Source organism: Temnothorax longispinosus, chromosome 9, assembly GCF_030848805.1.
Source record: "Temnothorax longispinosus isolate EJ_2023e chromosome 9, Tlon_JGU_v1, whole genome shotgun sequence".
NCBI classification, from domain to species: domain Eukaryota; kingdom Metazoa; phylum Arthropoda; class Insecta; order Hymenoptera; family Formicidae; genus Temnothorax; species Temnothorax longispinosus.
The window spans coordinates 19,778,788-19,792,561 of record NC_092366.1 but is presented as its reverse complement, the minus strand read 5'-3'; the positions used below and the strand labels follow the sequence as shown (position 1 = coordinate 19,792,561).

At 32.5% G+C, this 13,774-nt stretch overlaps 2 protein-coding genes and 1 pseudogene across 4 annotated transcripts; 2 read left to right on the top strand and 1 right to left on the bottom strand.

The window, feature by feature from the left end:
* Positions 1 to 978: 978 nt before the first annotated feature.
* Positions 979 to 3,613, bottom strand: LOC139819133 (retinol dehydrogenase 12-like). The gene is made up of 6 exons (XM_071788322.1): positions 3,317 to 3,613; positions 2,960 to 3,041; positions 1,855 to 2,159; positions 1,627 to 1,746; positions 1,234 to 1,450; positions 979 to 1,126 (listed from the first exon to the last, which is right to left on the bottom strand). Exons 1-6 carry the CDS (start codon positions 3,432 to 3,434, stop codon positions 979 to 981), a joined length of 990 nt encoding a protein of 329 aa, XP_071644423.1. The 5' UTR covers positions 3,435 to 3,613.
* A 3,020-nt stretch (positions 3,614 to 6,633) lies between these two features.
* Positions 6,634 to 9,106, top strand: LOC139818773 (retinol dehydrogenase 12-like; annotated as a pseudogene).
* Positions 9,107 to 9,367: 261 nt separating this feature from the next.
* On the top strand, positions 9,368 to 12,684 carry LOC139818772 (retinol dehydrogenase 12-like). Of its 3 annotated transcripts, none has more exons than XM_071787662.1 (6): positions 9,368 to 9,818; positions 10,802 to 10,883; positions 11,040 to 11,347; positions 11,449 to 11,568; positions 11,722 to 11,950; positions 12,410 to 12,684. In XM_071787662.1, exons 1-6 carry the CDS (start codon positions 9,701 to 9,703, stop codon positions 12,555 to 12,557), a joined length of 1,005 nt encoding a protein of 334 aa, XP_071643763.1. In that variant the 5' UTR covers positions 9,368 to 9,700; the 3' UTR covers positions 12,558 to 12,684. The 3 variants fall into 3 exon arrangements, with proteins under 3 accessions (XP_071643763.1, XP_071643765.1, XP_071643764.1); XM_071787664.1 differs by having other exon boundaries at positions 9,804 to 9,818; positions 11,000 to 11,347; XM_071787663.1 differs by lacking the exon at positions 9,368 to 9,818 and having other exon boundaries at positions 9,870 to 10,883; positions 11,000 to 11,347.
* Positions 12,685 to 13,774: the final 1,090 nt, after the last annotated feature.

Sequence of the window (13,774 nt, the reverse complement as noted above, 5' to 3'; positions counted from 1 at the left end):
TATACACATGCAAAGCATCGTCGGTGGAATAAACTGTAATTATATATGCCTCTTAGTAATGTATGTAGTTATCATAAAAGAGGGCTGTGATGTAATGTAATTATCAAGTTTCTGCGTTGTGGTCGCCGTAAACGTGATGTAATGGGGTTTGCGCGCGTGTCTCAGTATATCAAATTCTCCCAGAGGGAGTGATATTTCACTCCCGGCGGAATGTAGGGTGCAGAAGGATAATTCGCAGAATCTGACTTGAAATAGGCATACGCGAAAAGCACCGCCGATATTTCGTCATCGATAGCCGATATTTTGATATTGGTGGCACGTTATTTCATCGCGACGTCTGTTCGCTCGGTCGACGATACAAAAGACTATATTTCTACATCCGATTTCTCTTCATCCAAACTAGAATTCGCATCCCGTCACTCTCGCATCCCGTGATGGACTCGAGTCTCAATACACGACACAATAACTATAATGAATGTTTAATTAAGATACTGCTAAATTATAAAGTAAATTATAAACTAAATTATAAAGTAAAATACCGTTAAACACCAGTTTGTTACAAGATATCTTTTGATTATGTCGATAACCCTTCTCCGCGTGCCCTAATATTTGTTAACAAAAGTCTTTGATTGAATTTAACATTGTTCTTTTCTTATTCCATTTTGCTTTCGTGACAAGAATCGAATAAACAAAGGCGTAAGAAAAGATTGAATTGGTCCTTATAAATTGATGTAATCTTTGATACTTACACATAAGCATCTAATTTAAGCCATGTCAGCCATGGACCGCTGAGGTATGTAATGTTTTTCGCAATAAATTTAATTATTTAAATTAGATGCTTATGTGTAAGTGTCAAAGATTCCATCAATTTAGGACCAAATCCTTGGTTAAAAGAGTGTTTTGGCGATAATCAAACCAAATCATGGTCGTATTGTCTTGACGATTATAATTGCCAGTATAGAGTCGATTAAAATCTTTTTAAAGCAACTGGCGTGAAACGGTTTTCAAAAATGTGGAAAAATCTTCTTCTGGTTCCAGATGCAAAAGACGACAGGATACATTCCACAATTTTTCAGCACACTGATGATTGTTTGCTTTCCGATATGTAGTGGTAACGTCGCAGTTTCTATATAAAAAAACATTAAAAAATAATAAGGAATTGTATGCGGAGTATAAAAATTGTATTATAAGGAATATAAAAATAATTTCGAATAGTACATAATATGTTCTTACGAATAATACAGTCCAGTCTCGTTGGCTGCTTTTTCAGCAACTGAACAATGTATTGTTGTTTGTGCACCTTGTACTACATTTTTACAAAATAATCGCGCCCAGGTATTGAAACAAAAACTTGCACCTCGAAATAATGTACGATTACTATGCCGTGATATTTCGGTCGGAATCATACCAGGATGTAAAGAGTATATGTTTATCCCGTGAAAATTTGCTTCTAAAAATCGAAATTTGTGTGTAAAACTATCTTCAGCGTATTTTATCTTTATTATAATATAAAAAATCAATAACGATCGATCAATAATCGATTGGTAATTGTTAAGTATTATTTAGCAGGTACTACTAAATAAATGTAACCTATATCAATTCATAATATTATCTCCTTTGGCATACCTTTCAATCGACGAGCAAGTTCCTTGGTAAACAGAATGTTCGCTAATTTACTTTGTGCATAACTTTTAAGTGATGCATAAGATTTTTCCATATTAATATCATCAAAATCTATATCAGCTACTGTAACAGAATATTTCTGTTACAATTTTAATTTCAACAAGAACTGGACGTAAATAATAAACATTCTAATTTATTTTTAAAGCCATCAGAATATCATGCTTTACATACAAATATATACAATAGATGAGACATTAACTATTCTGCAACTGGGAGAAGACGATTGCATTTTTGGCAGTAACAGAAGTGTCAAAAGAAAATGGCCAAGATGGTTAACTTGTAGTGTCGTCTCATTTCCATCCTCTGTCTTTTCGTATGGAGACGCAGCCACACCGGCATTATTTATGAGTATATGAATGGCTGCCTCGTTTGTTAGCAAGTTCTTAGCGCAATCTCTCACGCTCTTAAAACTACGTAGATCCAGAAAATAAATCGTAAGCTCGCCTACGTCATTTTTATAACCATCCTTTGTCATCCTAAAAGTCGCCAGCCATTGATTTACATATTACATCGTCATTTACATGCATCATGTCATCTACAACATGCGAAATAGTTTAATTAACCCTCAATTGCCCTCGTACGAGACGAAATATGAACGCTGAGTTCATATTTTATTTTTTTAACAGCATATGTGGCATAAAAGTTGACTCTGAAATTTTCTAACTTTTTACTTACAATCTTCTAGATTTTATTTGTACGGTTGTTTTCCAAAATTTCGTTAATTTTTAGATTAGACTTTGAAAGTGTTAACACGCGATAGGTATATCTGATTGTGAGCGTAGCGCTCATGGCGAGAGCAAATACGTACAGTCGACGTATTGCCAAACCTAAGCTTTACTATGGCAGATCGATGTATTGGTCGATGTCTCATCCTCTTGTTCTTACAAGAGTTACAAGACCATAGACGTATGTAATAGACTGAACATTCTCATTGGAGAGCTTCAAGCAAGATTTGAAGGACAGAAGATATGCTTGCGGAGACGCTTTCCTTTTCTAATTGTGACAATTATATACGTCTATGTAGAAAGCTGTGTTGACCTAATAATGAAAAAACTATGTGGCAACGCCGCACTAATGTGTGCATTAATATAACAATGTTACACATATAGGCGCAGCGTGGCGCTCATACGAAAGCACAAAAGTTCGTTCGCTGAATGAGGGCAATAAAGAATTAATATAAATATAGTTTCATAATAAGAATAGAGAAATAATGAATTAAAGCAAATTAATTTAATGGTTTCTTATGAGACAAGTTTATTATTTATTATATATTTACCATGAAGGTGGATTGCTCTTTATATCTTCAACAGCTTTATTTGTCTTTTCCATATTTCTACAAGCCAGAATTACTCTAGCGCCTAAATGCACATGTTATTAATATAAATGTGTTTAAGAGAATATTTTTTATTTATAGAGTTCTAAAAAAGCTTTTTATAGAATTCTAAATGACGTAAAGATAACCGAAAAAGAGCCTTTCTCTTATACATACTATATTATCATATGATTATATAAGAATGACATATGGCACATCGTCTTTTGATGAATAATAAATTTATATTTCATTAATGATATGTAATATGTACTAAAATTTCAAATGTTATAGTAACTTAAATTAGCATTTCAGTAAAATTACCTCTCGCGTATAAGTCTCTGGCAGTCTCCTTGCCGATACCACTACTTGCTCCCGTTATCACAACAGTTTTGCCGTCAAGACGTGCTTTACTCGTACACATTTTATTGAAAAACCACATTTTAGGATGCTTCTTTATCAACAACGTTACCAATATGCGATTAACTACTTCTATTGAAATTTATTCACTATCGATTTCACTGAACATGCTCTGTTCGATCTTGTAACGTGTTTGACGTTCGTCGTATATCTACACGCTCACGCGTGCGTCTTCGTGTTCTTATATAGACTACATAAGGTTAGCAGCAGGTAATTATTAAATCTACACAGATCTTAATGTACGGAAGGAAAACTACTTTCTCTTTTCAATAATATAATTAGACTCGTGAAAATGTCAACGATTTAAACGGCAAATGCGAGTCAGGCGCGGGACGTGGTGCGCAATAAAACTTAAGATATGTATTCAAATGTAACAGAAGCTTTCTGCCTCGAGCTCTGCAGGAATAGAATCTTTTTTCTTAATAAATGCTAAAGATGGCTCAAAGGAAGAGCCGAAATGTTCGTTACATTTGAATACACGTCTTAAGTTTTATTGCGCACCACGTCCCGCGCCTGACTCGCATTCGCCGTTTAAATCGTTTCTCTTTTTAGATATAAGGTAAATGTCCCAATGGCCGGACACGTCCCAGTGTCCGACCACATTGGAAAATAGTATATTGTGCACCAAGAGGGGAAAGCAGCATTTTTCAGACGAGTGTGAAGTTTGCCGCCCGAGCCGATTTGCCGAAGGCTCGGGCGGCAAATCACACGAGTCTGAAAAAGCTTTCGGCCCGAGGTGCACACGATATTTTTCACAACACTTTTACGGAAAGTTCGACTTCCATGCCTAGAGAGGGGCGAGAGTGGCCATTTCACGCCAGGGCTTACTTTCCTCCCTAGGGAAGAAAATTGATACTTACCACCCGGCATAGCGGGCGGAAAGTAACCACTTCAAATATATATTTCTTTACTTGCGCACCACGTACCGCGCCTGACTCGTACAGCTGTTTATTAATTTGTTGACATTTTTACGAGTCTAATGACATAATTCAATTTACGTAGGCTGAAACATGCGTTTTTAACTATTATTAACTGGTTATTGCGATAAATATTACCATATGCCTCGGTAGTCGAATTGGTACAACGCCTTTTACGGAATGAAGGAAGTTCCAGGTTCGAATCCTGGCTGAGGTAATATTTTTTGCAATAAATTTTTTACAGTTTTTTCAAAATAATTAAATCGCGTCGATTTAATTCCGGGGAGGAAAGGGTATTAATGTTCCAACGATAGCTGTGTTTCAAGTCCGACAAATAATCGGCGCGCAGTTTATTAAGTTGAAATATATGTATATGTATATTATATACATTGTATTTCATTACTTCTGTAACTATTAATTTCTTTACTTGCACACCACGTACCGCGCCTGACTCGTATAGCTGTTTATTAATAAGGAAAATTACTTTCTCTTTTTAGTTACACGCACGACACGCATGCATCGCGCAAACGTTCAACGATCTGACATAATGTTTTACATACTCAAAAGAATAATATTAACTTCTTAGCTGCTTTCATTTTTTTCATTTGTATAAATATTATAATATGTAATGTAATAGATAATAAAGAATATGTAGTATAATAATTATAGTTAATACTGATTAGTAAATTGATTAACAAAAGAAAATTTTCTAACTGATATCTATATAGCTGAAAGTAAATTATATGTATAACAGTGAGTAATAGTCTGATTTGCACAATAAAGTCTTATCTGTAAATCAAGAGACACTTAATTGTTAAACAAATTTATCTTATTATGTAAGTTATAAATTAGCGATATTTAGATATCATGTATAGTTGTCGAGAAATTTTTATAAAAATAGTGTATAAAAAAAGGTACGTTATATTTTTTATCAAAAGCGAAGCTTATTAAGCTGATACGATGATTTATTCATTCCGTATTCTCGATACGAATGAATGGGGTGTGACGAAAAATCGCATACACGACATATATGTATACACATGCGCATACACGATATAATTTATACATCACATCTACATAACACAGGCTTCACTTTTAACAAATCTAAAAAACTTCATTCTTTTGATAAAGGCATATAAAAAAGCAATCAGGGTATCGGCAAAGGAACAACAATGATATTTAATTCGACATGCTTATATGCTTTTTAAAGAGTCAGTATATATTATTTTATTTTCATAAATATTCTTATAACATGAATATCTTTTTACTTGTGAACACTACAATATCTCTATAATACCGTAATACCTTTATAATATGTAGAAAGACTCACGGTCTTTCGCGAAATCTCGACTGTACACATTGGTGTCGACTCTACCCGTATATATGTATGTTTGTACGCGGCTTTATCGAACGGTGTGCCATGTAAGTGTGTATACGAACACCGTCGATCCGAAAGTTGGTCCAAGCGCGCGTGTACTCATCGAATCTCCTCTATCACGGAAATTCACGAGCCCGAGCTGTTCGATGCAATTCACGAGGAGCGAATATGACGCGACGTCTCGAGAGTTTTTTCACGAATTTCGCTGTCCGCGAATCCAATCGATTGCATTCGCGTTCACAACAAAACGCGTAGTTGCGGCAAACGCGGCGATATGCTATATCGATTTCTCAAATTGCCAGCAAATAACTGACACAAACAAATCGTCACTCTGGCCTGTAATTAATATTTTTTTTCGCAAAATAAAAAACTATTACAATTTTTGACATGTTCACGCAACGAAACTCTTATCGTAATTTGAATGAAAGAAATAGACACTTTGAATACTTTGTAGTAATAGCTACTGTAATTGCGTAAATCATGCGTGTTACATAAACATCAAAGTCCACTTTCAATGATTTATAGTTGATGTTAGATCTTTGATTGCTATTCTGTTCAATATTAAAAGCTGTATAATTTGATGTATGTATGGTTAATATATACGTGTTTTATTTAGGCGTGTATTCTTCGAATGCACAATGGTCCTCCAATATCAATGTATTTCTTTTTTATATTACACGACGTATAAAATTATAAGTAGTAGTTGATTTTGTTCTTTGACACATCGTCTTGAGGAAATTTGGTCGAGGACAAAATAATTCGAAATAATACAAAACTGGCATGTATATATTACGCAAAAGTGAACTCAGCATTGGCATAGTGTGTCTCGAACAGTGTTCTGTCCTTGTCTGGTTTTCTTGATCAGCCTGTACTTCATCCCCACTCCATCTTCCCCACTCTTAACTACGCTGTGGGCTAGACAAGCAGAAGAGAGGAACTTGGGACTTCTCTCTCATATCGTTCGCCTACCGTGGATTTCAATCGTTTCAGTTTATATATATTTCAGTGCTCTAAATTGACCAAAATCTGCGCTGATTTCGTCCGCACATTATCAATTATCTGTTGTGCAGATTATATAAGAACACGAAAACACGAGCGAGATTATTCGACGAGCGTCAAGCATGTTACAAAATCGAATAGAGCATATTCAGCATTCAGTGAAATCGACAGTGAGTGAATTCCAATAGAAATAGTCAATTATATATTGATAACGTCATAGATAAACAAGTACTATAAAATGTGGTTCTTCAGTAAAATGTGTGAGAGCAAAACACGTCTTGACGGCAAAACTGTTGTGATAACGGGAGCAAGTGGTGGTATCGGCAAGGAGACTGCCAGAGACTTATACGCGAGAGGTGATTTTATTGAAAAGATAATTCAAGTTACCCTAAACCCTTTGAAATTTAAGTAAATATTATATAGCATTGATGAGAAGTATAAATTTGTTATTCATTAAAAAATAACTGCAGCCAAATGTCATTGTTATACAACCATATATAACGATACTTCATAAGAACGCTATATATTCATTTCTTTACTATAAATATTTGGTTTTTTCGATTATCTGTGCTTCATTTAGAAATCCATAAAATTTTTTAATTTTTACGACTTTATAATTAAAAAGTATATCCTTAAACATATTCGTATAAATAACGTGTGCATTTAGACGCTAGAGTAATTCTGGCTTGCAGAAATATGGAGAAGACAAATAAAGCAGTTGAAGATATAAAGAACAATCCACCTTCATGGTAAATATATAAATACGTGTCATAAAAAGCAATTAAATTAACTATACTTTTTGCTTTAATTAATTTATTTTTGTGTCTTTATAAAACTATATTTATCTTAATTAAATTTTTTTATGATAGAAAAAATGACGATGTGGTCTGTAAATCAAAGGTTACTTTTAGGATGACAAAGGATGAATATAAAAATAACGTAGGCGAGCTTGCGATTTATTCTCTGGATCTGCGCAGTTTTAAAAGCGTGAGAGATTGTGCTAAAAATCTGCTGACAAACGAAGCAGCTATTCACATACTCATAAATAATGCCGGTGTGATTATGTCTCCATCATACGAAAGGACAGAGGATGGAAATGAGACGACATTACAAGTTAACTATCTTGGTCATTTTCTTTTGACACTTCTGTTACTACCAAAAATGCAATCGTCTTCTCCCAGCTGCAGAATAGTCAATGTCTCATCAGCTGTACATATTTGTATGACTTTAGAAATAAACTAAAACGTGTACACACCCGGCTTTTGTTTGAAGCACAACTCTAACAAAATTTTTCTATAGTTGCTGACATAGAATTCGATGACATTAATCTGGAAAGATCTTATGCACCAATTAGAAGTTATGCACAAAGTAAATTGGCAAACATTCTGTTCACCAAGGAACTTGCTCATCGATTGAAAGGTATACCCAAAAAGTAAACATTATTGAGATAGATCACATTTATTTAATATTTCCTAATTACTAATCGATCGTTATTAATTTTTTTTTATGATAAAGAAATAGTGCCTATACGAAGATAGATCTTTACACAACGATTTAAATTTTCAGAAGCAAATGTTCACGGGATAAACATATACTGCTTACATCCTGGTATGATTCCACGGCATAGCAATCTTACATCATTTCCAGGTGCAGCTTTTTTTCTAATATCTGCATAAAATTATTTTTAAAAAATGCTGACCAAGGAGCGCAAACTACATATTGCTCTGTGGATGAAAAAATAACTAATGAAACCGGTCTTTATTATTCGTAAGAATATACTAGTATTATACAAACTCATTCCTATACAGAATAACATAATTCATTGTGTTTTATATGTACATACAATATATGTAGAGACTGCAGCGTTGCCACTACATATCGGAAGGCAAACAATCGTCAATACGCCGAAAAATTATGGAATGTATCCTGTCGTCTTTCACATTTGGAACCAGAAGAAAATTTTATCACATTTGTGCAAACCGTTTCGCGTCAAATGCTTTAAAAAGATTTTTTATTTTTAAGCAAATTATTACGGAAATAAAATAAACTAGTACGCTCGTATAAATATAACAATTGGTAAAGGAAAGGCCAATAATCGTTCCGTTGTTTACATATATGTGATTAATAAGTATATAAATTGACATCCATTATTGCTCGATTATTGGCCTTTCCTTTACCAATTGTTATTACGGAAAATTTTAAAAGGATTTATCAGTCGGTATTAACTATAATTCTTATACTATACATGCTTTATTATTACATTACATATTATACTACATATATAAGTAAAAAAATAAAAGTAGCTAAGATTAATCTTTTGAGTATGCGAAACACTTCATGTGTCAGATGGTTGAACGTTTGTGCGAAAAAATAAAGTAATTCTCTTGTTATACACTAAAATCTGCGCAGATTTTAATTGCACAAATTAGATAATTACTTGCAGTTAGATTTTGGCTGGTATATTCGTAGTCGGTTCTTATATTTGAGACCGTCTCAAGTACAATCTTAAGGTGTCATAAATCAGCTCGCCAATCAGAGTATTAGCACCTTAATACATTATGTAAGACGGTATTAAGATAAGAATCGACTACGAGTATCGATCTTTGAACTTGTGCAGTAATGACTTTAGCCTTGTGCAATTTATATAAGAACACGACTATGCTGCAAGATATTTACAAGCGTGTGGATATTCGACGAGCAAGCATTACATAGTAAAGTTAAATAGCAAAATTGAATAGCATATTCAATAATGAAAGGGATAGTGAGCGAATTCCAATAGAAATAGTCAGTCACATATTGGTGAAATCGTGGATAAAGAAGAACTATTATTATATAAAAACACACGAAGCCGCAAGTGTGTGGATATTTGACGAGTAATGTCAAGCACATTGCAAAGTTGAATAGTGCATATTCAGTGAAAGCGATAGCGAGTGAATTCCAATAGAAATAGTCAGTCACATATTGGTGACGTCGTGGATAAAGATAAACCATAAAATGAGGTTCTTCAATAAAATGTGTACGAGCAAAGCACGTCTTGACGGCAAAACTGTTGTGATAACAGGAGCAAGTAGTGGTCTCGGCAAGGAAACTGCCAGAGATTTATACGCGAGAGGTTATTTGACTGAAAAGATAATTCAAGTTACCCTAAACCCTTTGAAATTTAAGTAGATATTATATAGCATTGATGAGGCGTATAAATTTGTTATTCATTGAGATGACAGTGCTGTGTCATTGTTATAACCACACACACAGAAAAATTATTACCATTCAACAGCCAAAAAAAGCACTTACTTATTTTATTTCACTTCTTTTAAGTAAATTTTCTTTCAGCCAAGAATATTTTCTACTAATAATTTTCAAATATCTTGACACAAGTCAAGACTATTGTTTTGAGTACATGTAATTCTTACAATGACTTTATGGTAGATTTGCGGATATACAAGCTTACTATTTACTTAATCCGCAAATCTACTATAAAGTTGTTGTAAGAATTACATTTACTCAAAACAATATTCTTGACTTGTGTCAAAATATTTTGAAACTATTAGTAAGAAAATATTCTTGGCTAAAAGAAAACTTAAAAGAACAGAAATATTTATTATTCTCGACAACAATTGTGAACCAGTGTAATGACAATTGATCGTGTTGGAGTGCTTTTTAATCAAAATGAGACAAGTTATTTTATCTCGTTGACCAAATTATTGTTACACCGTATTGTTTGTTATTCAGATGCTTGAAGAACCCAAACTTGAGGGTTGAAACGTCGTAAAGTCGTTTGACATTACACTGGTTGCCAATTGTCGAGAATAATAAACATTTCTGTTTTAATCATTATTGGCGAAACAATTATTTCTATTACTTAAAAGAAGTAAAATAAAACAAGTAAAGTGCTCTTCTTGGCTGCAAAATAATTATTTTTCAATGTGTATAACGATAGCTTATATTGTAAGACCACTATATTCATTTCTTTACTAGAATATTTGTTTCTTTTTCGATTATCTTTGCTTCATTTAGAAATCTATAAAGAATTTTTACGACTCGATAATTAAAAAGTATACGCTTAAATACATTCGTATAAATAACGTGTACATTTAGGTGCTAGAGTAATTCTGGCTGGTATAAATATGGAAGAGACAAATGAAGCAGTCGAAGATATAAAGAACAATCCACCTTCATGGTAAATATATAAACTTGTATCATAAGAAGCAATTAAATTAATTGTACTATTTACTTTAATTTATTCGTGACTTTATGACACTATATTTATCTCAATCAAATTTTTTCATGATGGAGAAAATGACGATATGGTCCGTAAATCAACGGTTACTTTTAGGATGACAAAGGATGAATATAAAAATAACGTAGGTGAGCTTGCGATTTATTTTCTGGATCTGCGCAGTTTTAAAAGCGTGAGAGATTGTGCTAAAAATCTGCTGACAAATGAAGCAGCTATTCACATACTCATAAATAATGCCGGTGTGCTTATGTCTCCATCATACGAAAGGACAGAGGATGGAAATGAGACGACATTACAAGTTAACTATCTTGGCCATTTTCTTTTGACACTTCTGTTACTACCAAAAATGCAATCGTCTTCTGCCAACTGCAGAATAATCAATGTCTCATCAGCTGTATATATTTGTATGTAAAGCGATTATGGTGACTTTAGAAATAAACTAAAATGTCTTTTGTACACACCCGGCTTTTGTTTAAAGTACAACTCTAACAAAATCATTCTATAGTTGCTGACATAGATTTCGATGACATTAATCTGGAAAGATCTTATGTACCATTTAGAAGTTATGCACAAAGTAAATTGGCAATCATTCTGTTCACCAAGGAACTTGCTCGTCGATTGAAAGGTATGCCCAAAAAGGAAACATTATTGAGATAGATCACATTTATTTAATATTCTTTAATTAACAATCACTAATCGATCGTTATTGATTTTTTAAATATATAATAAAGAAACAGTACACAAAGATAGATCTTTACACAAAGATTTCAATTTTCAGAAGCAAATATTCACGGGATAAACATATACTCTTTACATCCTGGTTTAATTTTTACCGGAATAGCACGAAATAGCAATCGTATGTTTCGAGGTGCAGCTTTTTGTGTTTGTATCTGTGATAATATCTGTGTAAAGAAATTATTTTTTAAAAATGTTGAACAAGGAGCGCAAACTACAATATATTGTTCTGTGGATGAAAAGACAGCCAATGAGACCGGTCTTTATTATTCGTAAGAATATACTATGTATTATACAAAATTATTTTTATACAGAATATTATATAGGTATGTGAGGCATTCCATGCAAAATCACCGAGGATCATTGGTTCTTTGACCATTTTTGATTTGGCGGAAAATTTTTTGTTTTTATACTAAATAAACAACAATATCTTTTTTTTTCTTAAAGTTACAGGCATTTGAAATTTTAAACTGCATTTTTTTGAAAAAATCCATAACTTAAGTATGGGTAGAGATAAAAATCTAAAAAAAAAATCATGGAATCTACTTTCATTTAGTATAAAAATTCAAAAAAATTTCCGCCAAATCAAAAATGGTCGAGGAAAATCCTCGGTGATTTGGCATGGAATGCCCCATATATATATATATATATATATATATATATATATATATATATAATTTTATATGACATAATTCTGCATTATTTTTTTCGTATTTATTTTTTATACATAGAAACTGTGGCGTTTCTACTACATATCGGAAAGCAAACAATCGTCATTATGCCGAAAAATTGTGGAATTTATCCTGTCGCCTTTTACATCTGGAACCAGAAGAAAATTTTTCCACATTTTTGAAAACCGTTTCACGTCAAATGCTTTAAAAAGATTTCTTTAGTCTTAAGAGAATATCGTGGGAATTTTTACTAAATAATGTTTTAAGTTTTTATTTTTAACAAATAAAGTGTTAATAAAATAATTGCAAATAAAAAATATATAAATATTGATTTATATTAAGTATTTTATTTTTTAATTCATGCTTTAAATTAAAATAAAAAATTATATGAAAAACGTCCAGATAATTCCTAATAATGGACAGATCGCATTAATTTTTTTCAAGAAGTAAAACATTGTCGTTCTTTTATTATCTCTTATTCAGTATACAATGGAACATAAAGTTGTTCCATTGTATAATATTTATTATTTGTCATTACATTAATTACACAAGTATGATGGTCCTGCGTTTTGGGAAACAAAAGTGTCTTACATAATTTTGCTCTCAGCTCGCAGCTCCGAATCTGGCCGCAGAATTACTCTATCAGGTTTCGTACACGCGTGTGCGTGTGTGCGCGCACACCACAAGAATAAGGGTTACAAAAATTGTAAGTGTGGTCTATTAACTTAATTATTAAATAAATTGTATGATTTTTAATTTTGACGCACACATCGAAAGTGTCGTTAATGTTTTGCAAAAGTATTAATGAAAGAATTTTATAAAATACATCAGCATATTAAGTTTTTTTTACATGAATTACATCATATTCATCGATGTAGATGCATCGTCATGATATTGTAAATATAATTCTTATAGACGAAGAGATCATAATAATTATAAATTATGATCTAAATCATAAAAATTATGATCTCATCGTATAAGAATTATATTTACAATGCTGGATCTATAAATACGCTTCTATTTCTTCGTGAGTTTTGTAATAACTATTGTCGAAGGATATTTTTAGTCCTGACTTTGATAATCTTTTTATGGAAAGCCTTAGATCTTTTACTTGACCAACGTGATTTTCTTCCTTCGATTCTTGTCACTAAAACATGAACACTAACAATGAATAAAAACTGATGCAAACATATATCAGACACTTTCGTTAACAAATATTATGGTAAATGCAGAAAAAGCATAAAAACAAAACACCTTTTAATTATTAATAAATAGTTAATGATGTTTAGCAGTATTTTGCAATATCACGAATAATTTCCATTAAAAAATTATTATTGCATTATATTATATTGTATTATTATTGAATTGCGTATTGAGATTTCGAGGCCGTCACGAGAATTTCGGGATGCAAATTCCAGCTCGAAT

What these genes read in the sequence shown, in the direction of transcription:
- LOC139819133 (XM_071788322.1), bottom strand. Translation starts at nt 3,434, where the DNA reads ATGTGGTTTTTCAATAAAATGTGTACGAGTAAAGCACGTCTTGACGGC. An exon ending in ACTTGCTCGTCGATTGAAAG is followed by an intron (nt 1,451 to 1,626) that starts GTATGCCAAAGG and finishes TTCGATTTTTAG; the next exon opens with AAGCAAATTTTCACGGGATA. An exon ending in GAGACTGGACTGTATTATTC is followed by an intron (nt 1,127 to 1,233) that starts GTAAGAACATAT and finishes TTTTTTATATAG; the next exon opens with AAACTGCGACGTTACCACTA.
- LOC139818772 (XM_071787662.1), top strand. Translation starts at nt 9,701, where the DNA reads ATGAGGTTCTTCAATAAAATGTGTACGAGCAAAGCACGTCTTGACGGC. An exon ending in CAGAGATTTATACGCGAGAG is followed by an intron (nt 9,819 to 10,801) that starts GTTATTTGACTG and finishes GTGTACATTTAG; the next exon opens with GTGCTAGAGTAATTCTGGCT. An exon ending in ACTTGCTCGTCGATTGAAAG is followed by an intron (nt 11,569 to 11,721) that starts GTATGCCCAAAA and finishes TTCAATTTTCAG; the next exon opens with AAGCAAATATTCACGGGATA.